The sequence below is a fragment of the Pipra filicauda genome, unplaced genomic scaffold (genome assembly GCF_003945595.2).
Source record: "Pipra filicauda isolate LSUMZ 115617 unplaced genomic scaffold, ASM394559v2 scaffold431_size579624_pilon, whole genome shotgun sequence".
In the NCBI taxonomy this organism is placed as follows: domain Eukaryota; kingdom Metazoa; phylum Chordata; class Aves; order Passeriformes; family Pipridae; genus Pipra; species Pipra filicauda.
In genome coordinates, this window is record NW_024104567.1 from 395370 (window position 1) to 405139 (window position 9770).

General features: G+C 50.3%; 1 protein-coding gene across 2 annotated transcripts; it reads left to right on the forward strand.

Moving 5' to 3' along the window:
• The first annotated feature begins 739 nt into the window (after positions 1-739).
• PTAFR (platelet activating factor receptor) lies at positions 740-8629 on the forward strand. Of its 2 annotated transcripts, none has more exons than XM_027713622.2 (3): positions 740-1031; positions 1789-1972; positions 6347-8629. In XM_027713622.2, exon 3 carries the CDS (start codon positions 6384-6386, stop codon positions 7467-7469), a length of 1086 nt encoding a protein of 361 aa, XP_027569423.1. In that variant the 5' UTR covers positions 740-1031; positions 1789-1972; positions 6347-6383; the 3' UTR covers positions 7470-8629. The 2 variants fall into 2 exon arrangements, with proteins under 2 accessions (XP_027569423.1, XP_027569424.1); XM_027713623.2 differs by lacking the exon at positions 740-1031 and adding an exon at positions 1066-1135.
• Positions 8630-9770: the final 1141 nt, after the last annotated feature.

Sequence of the window (9770 nt, forward strand, 5' to 3'; positions counted from 1 at the left end):
CACTTGGGGGGCTTTGGGTCCCACTCTGCTCAGGGGGCTTCCAAGTCCCTTGGCCACCCCATGCTGTTATTGTAGGGGACAAGGGTGACTCCACAGCAGCTCAGGCATGTCCAGCTGTAGTACCAGCTGTGATGTCCATGGACATCTGGTTGTTTTGGAGGTCTCCCTGAGCAGACTCCGGAGCAGCAGGACCTGCAGCAATTTGCAGAGCACTTGCACATGTCCTGCCCATCTGGAGCTCACCTGGGGCTGCTGGGGGCTGCCAAGCCCCTGGGTGCACGCCTGGCTCTGCCCCCCCGGGGCACTGTGCCGAAGGGCACGCTGGGTGTTTCCCTCTGTAGTGGCTCTGGGAAAGACCACCTGCACCCTCTAGAGAAGAGCCAAGGAAGAGCTGATCCAGACAAAGAAGCCCAGACTGGTGCTGGGGCTTTGGCTGCCCCTGGCTGGGGACATTCAGGCACCAGCAATGGATGGTGGGTGGGTTCTGGCAGGATGCCAGCTGCCCCGGTGCTGTGCAGCCCATAACCTCGGGATGCCTGAGGCCAGTGAGCCAAAAGCCAGTGCAGAGCAGCACTGCTGCTGTCCATCTTGGCCCCTCTGTTGGTGCCCCATCTCTTCTGCTGATGAGGAGGTTGCCTATCCCAGCTTGGAACCAGGCGTCACTACCCAATGACAAAAGTGTGACATGAAGTCACAGAGTCTGTGGAAGCTCCTGGCTCTTGGAGAAGTTTGGCTGGTGTCCTCACTGCTGTGGCTTAGGGCACACAACCCTCAGCCTATCCCTGTGGCTCCCAGGAGACCCACACCACAGGGGTCTCTGGTGTCCTCCCACCCAGGGCCTTCTGTGGGATGTTTGCCATAGCTGGCATTTCCTGAGAAGAGCCAGGGGAGCTCTTCCCAACCTTCCCAGAGGAGCTCCTGTGTGGACTGGCCTCTTCTGCCTCTGCTTGGGCCCGTGCCCTTCCCCAGCAGCCTTGTGGCAGACTCGGACACCCCTTGGTGCTGGTGATGGACTCTGTGGCTCTGTTGGGGTGTGTTCCACAGCGACCCCGGGCACCAGAGTCTGGGCTCTGGTTCCTGTGGGTGTGTCGGGTGTGAGGTTTTTGCTCTGAGCTCACGTCTGTGCCGTGTGCAGGTACAAGAGCACTGTCTGCCTGGAGGGCAGGTTAACCATCCCCATGGGAGCTACAGCCTGGGATTTAGGGATTGGCTGGGACACAGGTGCAGCTTTGCTTGTCACTGGTGCACCCTGAGCACCCCACCAACAGCACCTCCATGCTGAGTGAGCTCCAGGCTGCTACATGTAATGGTGACCATGATGCAAGTGTATGGGAAAGATGAGGATCTGCCCTGCTGTGGTGTCCCAGTGTCTGCTGAAAGCCCCTGAGATAAAAGGAGGCTTGTGATGGCTGAAGTCCCTGGGTCTGAGTAGCCCCAACACAATTGTGACAGAGACTGCTGGGAAATGAGTCTGTCCATGGGATACATGAGTCTCCTTTCTCTTCCTTTCCTGGAAGTTATTAAGTGAAAGCTCTTCTGGCATTCATCTTTTTGGAAGGAAGACGCTCAAATGCTGTCTAATCCCAAATCTAACCAGGGACACAGAGTAGATTCCTATTCTGCCTTTAGAGGAAAATCACAACTTTGCCCTCTTTCATAACCAGAGATACTCTAAGGAAAAAGCCTTAAGGACTCTCCAGACCTTTGCTGTGGTTTGTTGCCTTTCCTCTACAGTTATTTTATTTCTCATTTCCTTTGAGCTGATGTCACACATTTCCTCTTCTCTAGTGACTCTGCAGTCATGCTGCAGTTGCTCCCATTCCGGTGTCCTGTTCTTGAGAGCTGCCTGTGTGGTGACTGTCCAGCCCCAGGGCAGGGAAAATAACCCCTGGGAGACGGAGCATCCTCAGTGAAACATCCACCGCTACTCAGGCTGCAGATGGACATATTGTGCTGAATCTTTTCAACCGTGGTAAGCAGAAAATATACTTTATTAGTATTATTCCTCTTGGGATATACTTTATTAGTACTATTCCTCTTGGGATATACTTTTGCTGATGGTATAGCTTGCTTGCAACCATGAGCCAGTAAATCCTTACTGGGAGAGCATGGTCCATGGGAGAGTCTGTAGACCGGGAGCAGGGCTGGCGGTTGCCCCAGCCATGCTCTGCTGTGCAGCTGGTTCCTTCCATCGCCAGTCCTGCATCAGTGGAGCTGATGGTACAGCCCACCTGGGGTTACTGGCTGGTGCACTGTGGGCAAGGCAGTGGCTTGGGCTGGAGGTGTCAGGGGCTTTGACCATGGGGCAGCAGAGGACACGAGCCACAGCCTGCACCCTGCCCGTGGTGCCTGCTCACCCTTCCCCTGGCATGGAGGGTACGAATGTGCTTCAGAGAAAGGGAACTGCTTCAACAGGATAGGCTGAGTGAGAGCCCCTGCACAGTGTTCCAGGGCTCAGGGCATTCACAGGTATGTGGAAGACATGAGCTCAGGTTCCTCAGCCTGAAGAGGGAAGTGGGCATTGAGTAAATTTGGTGGGGAACGATGCCATGTTCCCTTCTAGCTGTGCTTGGTACAACACCTAGCTTGGATCATGAGAAGGGAAGAACACCTCTCTTGTGATTCCCCAGCATTGGCACAGCACAGCCTGCTAATGCAAAGACAGATGAGCTCTACCAGATGCTACTGGGGCCAGGTGGCAGTGCCATCTCCCACAGACCACCTTTGGCAGAGATTTCAGCAGACTGGAAGCAGTCATAGAGCATGTCATCACACTCACCTCTCCAGGTCAGAGTGCAGCCCTGTGGCTCAAGCCCACCTTCAATGCAGGGCTGTGCCATGGAGGGGACGTGCAGGTTCACTCTCCCTTCCACCCTGTCTGGTAAACCTGGCAGCTGGTGGGCAGCCTAGAGACCCCACCAGTAAAGTTCACCAGACTTCCTGGGCAAAGTTTGGAGGCTGCCCTGCCATTGTGCAACACCAGAAATGGGTGGGTGGGTAGTGCCCTGGGGCACTGTCTGAAGGGACTTTGTGAACAGCAGCCGTGCCCACCTATTGGATGTGAACACTCCTCTCCTCCCTCCTCCTCATGAATCCTGTTAGAGAGAAGCATGGGGTTTTTCCCCACTTCTTCTATACTCAGGTCTGGTGCCACCGCAATAGAGCACCTTCCACAGCAAAGATCCCACCCCGAAACACCAGAACTATTCTGCTGATGTTGCAGATAGTCACAGCAGTGGGTTTATGATGCAGATTTGGAAAAAAAAAAAAAAAGGAGTTCTCTAATGATCTTAGATAATTAGGACTTCTTGGAGTTTTTTTCTAATGTCAGACTAGCATAGCAAACATAACACTCCCCACTAGTTTCTCTTGCCCCTGCACAGTCTCACTGCTTCCCTCAATGTCCATATTTGCCCGGTGCCCTCTTGAGCTGAGATGCAAATCCTCCCACCTGGCATGTGCCCTCATTGGACCTGGTGCCTCAGAGGGTGGCAGAGCTGGACTGAGACACAGACACTGATGCAAGACCGTGTTGTGACAATTAGCACTTCTCATGCATAGATAAGGGTGTGCAAAATGATCCCTAAGATGACCAGAGGACTTGCTTTGTGTCCTGCATGAACCCAAGGAGAACACTGTGGGCCTCTGCCTGCTCTGGATCCCCTCCACAGGGCAGCAGTGAGTGACATGTTACTCCCCAGGGATGTGCCAGACTGTGAACACCCTGAGGTGTCACAGCCCAGACCATCCTCCTGGCCACCACCACCTGAATCATCTACTGCCCTTTAGAGAGCAGAGGGTTCTCAGCAGGGTGGCAGAGACTGAGGTGAACAAGGACAAATACGTGAGTCACCTGAGGCCAACTACCAGTATGGCCATGGCTGCTTGCCAATTCCCATGGACCATGGCTGGAAGATTGAGTTTAAGGACACTCAGCCCCCAGTGCTGCCCAGCATGCAGCCGTCTGGGAAGGTCCAAGCCTGTAGTTGTCACATCCTTAGGGGACTTGTGAGGAGGGACAGACCCCTCAGGAAGATGACTGGTGCCTTCCTGTCCTAACGCCTGGAGAGCAGTACCAAGCGCTTGCAGTTTTCTGGAGAAAGGGAGAGCGAGCTTGAGCTTCAACTGACTTCCCCATTTTCAGTGGAAAATTGCAAAAGTCCAAATGTGTAAATGAGGAACAACAGCACATGAGCATACAGGGGGACTTTGCCCACAGAGGGTGGGATGGGAGTTCCTGGCACCGTCTGCTGCTGGGGAGGATCCACAAAGTTCTGAGACAGGAGGGTGCCTGTTCAGGAGCAGCAAGTCTTTGGAGAAAAGCCTGTTGTCCATGGGGCTGGTGGAGTTGAGGCAAGCCCAGTCCAATGAGCAGCACCTAGCACTCCCAGCATAAGTCACACCAGTTTAGGCTTTGTGACTGGTGGTAGAGTTTACTCACTCTCAAGGAAAACCGCCGTGTTCTGCAAATTTGGTTAAAACCCCAGCAGATTCAGCCCCAGCCTCCCTGGGTGTCTCCCACTGCTCTCCCTGCAGTGGCCACTTGTCTTGCCATGAAGGGACGGAGAGAGAAAAACAAGCAGATCTGCAGGATCATGTCATGGAGAGTCGAGCACCTGCTCAGCATCACACAGGGTGCTGGAGTCAGGAACAGGTTGTGTGTCCTCTAGATGGAAAAGCAGCAGGTTGAAGTATACAAGGGATTAGATAGGATTCATGTAAAACTGATACAGGAACATGTACAGTATTGAGGGTCCCTTCCAACTCAGCATATTCTGTGATTCTGTAATTTCGTGGCTGAGGATGCAGAAATTTGATACAACATCATAGAATCATAGAGCAGTTTGAGTTGGAAGGGACCTTAAAGCTCATCTCATTCCACCCCTGCCGTGGGCAGGGACACCTTCCACTAGACCATATTGCTCCAAGGCCCGTCCAACCTGGCCTTGGACACTTCCAGGGATGGACTGACTGATGTGCCCAAACCGTAGGCAAGATGTGAAGAAATTGCCACTGAGATGGGGACTGGTAATATCAAAATCCTGAAAGTGTCTCTTTAGGGACAGTGTTTGCCAGCAGCCTTACATGGAAGTGCAGAATTGCTGCTGCTGCCCCCGGCATCTGATGAAGAAACGGGACTGGGGAAGGGAGCCAGGTTTGATGACAACTTGAATTCAAAATGATGATAGAAAACAGCCAAGATTATAAGTGTGATATCCTAAGGTTAGAATTGACAATGTACCACAAAACATACCTGTTAGGATCAGGGACACATCTTTTACATCATTCACTGACTACAACAACTGAGAGGTCTGGTGGCCTATGAAGGGGATGTCGGGTGCCTGCAGTGCCTGAAGCTGAGGAAAGAAACAAGTGTGAGCAGGAAAACATCAGAAAACAACAAACAGGGGGACTGGAAACTGCCCTACACCCAGCATGTTTGCTGAGGACACAGAGCTGGGACGAGTGGGCAGCCCTGGGCTGCCATTTAGCCAGACCTGGGCAGGCTGGAGAGGAACCTAACAAAGTTCAGCAGTGGCAAGTGCAGGGTCCTGTACTTGGGGAGGAATAACCCTATGTAACAGTACCTGCTGGGGATGATCTGCTGGACAGCAGCTCTGAGAGAAAGACCTGGGGGTCCTGGTGGACTCCCAGGAGCCAGCAGTGTGCCTCATGGCCAGGAAGGCCAATGATGTCCTGGGGTGCATGAGGAAGAGTGTAGCCAGCAGGTTGAGGGAGGTGATCCTGCCCTCTAGTCAGCCCTGGTGAGGCCACATCTGGAGTGCTGTGTCCTGCTCTGGGGCAACCTGTTTTAGCAGGGGTTGGACCAGATGAACTCCAGAGGTCTTTTCCAACTCTAACTATTCTGGGATTCTATGAGACATTTTTACCAGATATTGTTTCATGTCTGAAATTTCTAGTTTAAAATAAACAAGCTAAAAAGTATCAAGAACCATGGCAGGGTGGAGGGGAGGTGTGGGGAGAATGGGACACAGGGATAGGATGAGTCACAGAAAACGTTTGACTATAGTAAAAGATTAAGAAGCTTGAGACAAAACAGAGTAACAGATGATTTGATCTAAGAACTCATGCAAAAAAGTCTTTTGAGATTAGAGGTGAGCGATCTGAGATCTCACTGCAGCAAACAATGCTGGATGAAGACACAGAGGCTCATATGGTGTAGAAATGGGATAAAAGACAGGACCAAGGGGACAGGACAGGTCTCTTGGCTGGAACCAAGGCATCAGCAGAACTCCCGTGGTCATAGACAACTTAAAATTGAAGGTAGGGGTTGGCTTAGCAATGATGCCAAACAATCAATTTGTTTTATGCCTTCTATTTTTAGGTAAGAAGGAAAGCTATAGCAGGAAACTGTGCTTCAGATGTACCCACTCAGCACCGCAATGTCTGGAAAGGGCAAAGGTGGTGTGGAAGGCAGTGCTGATTCCTTCATTTTGTGCCACATAGACTCTGAGTTTCGCTACAACCTCTTCACTGTTTTCTACAGCATCATTTTCATTCTGGGCTTTGTTGCCAACTGCTACGTTCTCTGGATTTTCAGCCATATTTACCCTACCAAGAAACTCAATGAAATCAAGATATTCATGATAAACCTGACAGTAGCTGACTTGCTTTTCTTGGTTACGATGCCAATGTGGATTGTTTATTACCACCACCGTGGAGACTGGATCATGCCTGAGTTCCTCTGTAATGTGGCTGGCTGTTTATTTTTTGTTAACACTTACTCTTCTGTTGCCTTTCTGATGGTCATCACATACAATCGTTACCAAGCTGTGACTAATCCTATTAAAGCTTCCCAGCTGACCACACAGAGAAGGGGTATCTACCTATCAGCAGCTATCTGGATCATAATAGTGGGCAGCTCTTTGTATTACCTTTTTGACAATAATACTAATCAAGAGGAGATCAACTCGAAGAATTTCACCCGGTGCTTTGAGCGCTACGACACTTCTAGTGGGGTTTCGGCTGTTCTCGCAATTCACGTCATCATCTGCGTCCTCTTCTATATCATTTTCCTTTTTATACTGGGCTGGAACATTGTCATTATCAGGACCCTGTTCTCCAAGTCGGTGCATCCACGGAAGAGCGCTCATGTCAAGCAAAGGGCCCTCTGGATGGTGTGCACAGTGCTGGCTGTGTTCATCATAAGCTTTGTGCCCCATCACATCGTGGACCTGCCCTGGACCCTGACTGTTCTGGAACAGTGGAAGAAGGAAAACTGTCAGCTGCGCCAACAGCTCAACGATGCTCACCAGGTGACTTTGTGCCTCTTGAGTACAAACTGTGTGTTGGATCCCATCATCTACTGCTTCCTCACCAAGAAGTTCCAGAAGCATCTTTCAGAAAACCTGAAAAGCATGAAAGGGAGTCGCAAGTGCTCCAGACAAACCACGGACACAGTGATTGAGGGCACCATTCACCAAGAGGATGCCATTAGGATCTGTTAGAACCACTAAGCCTGTTCTGATTGCAGATGGAGAGGTGTGAATTGATCACTCATCTTTTCTCAGGAAGAGGCACCAAGGGACAAAACAAAAGATCAGGATTTTACATATTTTTTTTTTCCCATTAGACTGAAGAATGGATGCTCATTTCTTCTATACACACACAATTGGCAGAACTGGAACCTGTGGTTATCTGGCAGGAAAGCACCTTCTGTCTGGGCTGGTGTTCTCATGGGTGCTGAGAACAGCACAATCAATCTGCTTTTACGTAAAAGAAATGTGTCACTGAGCTCTGCAGTGAGCAGCTAGAAGTCAAGTGCACCAGAATTATCCATTGTCCAGACAGAACCGTCCCTGCTCTTCTGCCTGCCCAGCCCTCACAATGGATCCAGTATTAGAGCTGTAAGGGACTTCTAAAGGACCTGGAAGAACAGGCTGAGCTGTGAGTGTCATTGGGTAACTTTTCTAAGCAGCTTACATGGTCCTATGAAGAGAGTCTGAGCTGAAGAAGCTCTTGAGTGGCTGGAAGAGACTAGTCCATGGAGTTCCTCAAACGCTGTCAGAGGAAATCTGCACCTCTGATCCCTTCTTACCGACTCACATGGTCTGCTGGGATCCAAACTTCAGAGATGTCTGGGAGTAGCTATTATGAACCTTTGCTTCCAGATCTTGAGTCAGTCAAGTTGGGAAGGAAAGGAAGAGAAATTGGCAGTGCCTCAACACCTCCCCACAGATCAGCATTAGCGCCAAAGGGCACTATGGTCTGCCCTGGCTTCTTGTGTGACAGCAGAACTGGCCAGCCAGTGGTCTCAGTTTACTAATTCCTGACTGACTGCAGTGTCTGTGAACACACAATCTAGCTTAGGAGACTCCAAATAACCAAAGGTTACTGTCAGCATGGGCATTACGATAAGGAAAAAAAATCTTAAAATGCATTAGTATCTTTGTGCTTATTTATTTAAGTTAGGGTTGTAGCCATTACATTATTCCTTCCCCCAGCCCTTCCAGTTCTGCTGCAAAGAAATGAAGCTGGCTAGTTCTTGATTTCCTACAGCAAGTGAGGTTTTACATCAGGTCATAGCCACTTTCTGAGTAAATCAGTGCTAGGCAGTGGTACAGGACACTTGACAGACACACAATTCACAGGCTCCAACAGCACTGGAGACCCCTCACCCAGGGCTGGCTGCAGTCCATTGGGGCCCGGGGCAAAGTGGTTTTCCACGAGTGCTGAGTTCTGTTACCAGTCATGAGACACTAGGGATTCCTTTTCTGACCCAAATTGCTCAATCTAGCACAGGAAATTGGGCAGGGAAGGGAACTTACTTGTTTTCACAACAGTTTTTGGTTCCCTAAACTACCTAGTCTGTTGATGACAGGAAGGGTGTATCTGACCTGTGACACCAATTATTCCTCTGCTTGACAGTGGCCTTCCCACACCCACCCGAGCACGGCGAAGGTAAGCTCAAGCCTTTCCAAAGACAGGACCAACACTGTACTGCTTTGCTTTTATTCAGTGGAGATATGGGTCCTTCAGTCGTATCCTTTGGAGCTTCTCAGGCAGATTTTGTCCTTTCTTGTGTGAATGAGCAAAAGAACTAATATGTTTATTTTTCTAAGGCCATTGCCAGGGACACCCCTGCATTCCAGGCCCAGTGCCAGACAAAGGAAAGAGTCTGATCACAATGAGAATGCATCTCCCTCCTAGTCCTGGGCTCTGCTCCAGTAATGGCCACCCATAACAAACAACTGCCAGCACCTTGTCCTGTCCCTCAACAATGTTCAGAGATGTGCCCTGAATCTGCAGAGCCAGAGAACACAGCAAGGAAGCAACTTTTGTAATTTAAAAGCCTAAGTCTGACTTGCTGGAGGAATCTGCCTCTGTTTCTGCCTTGCTCTGTTGGCACGTTCTGGCTGAGGAGCTCTGCTGGTGTCAGATGAGGGGACCTCTCCATTGTCCCCCTTGGTCCCTATGCCATAGTGGAGCTCTCATTTCACAGACCCTAAAGCACCGAACCGATGGAATTGCCACTCTTGGAGGAAATGGAAAGGAATTTTACGTGGAGAGCTGGCAAATGCATGATCTTCTTTGGATTCCTGGAAAGTTCGCAGCAGAATTTACAGTTTAGCTCCTCACTGTGGGTATCCGCGGGCTTTATTTCACGCCAGGGCAGCGTGGGCTCAGGGAACCAATGTAGACTTGCATCTAAGGAAAAGGGTAAATGGAGGGAAAAGCCCAGAGGTCACTTCAGGAGGAGATGTTGTAGTAATTAATCAGTAACAACGTGCTTCTAAAAACCAGGCTGA

Excerpts from the sequence above, each read along its gene's own strand:
- PTAFR (XM_027713622.2), top strand. The coding sequence starts at position 6,384 with ATGTACCCACTCAGCACCGCAATGTCTGGAAAGGGCAAAGGTGGTGTG.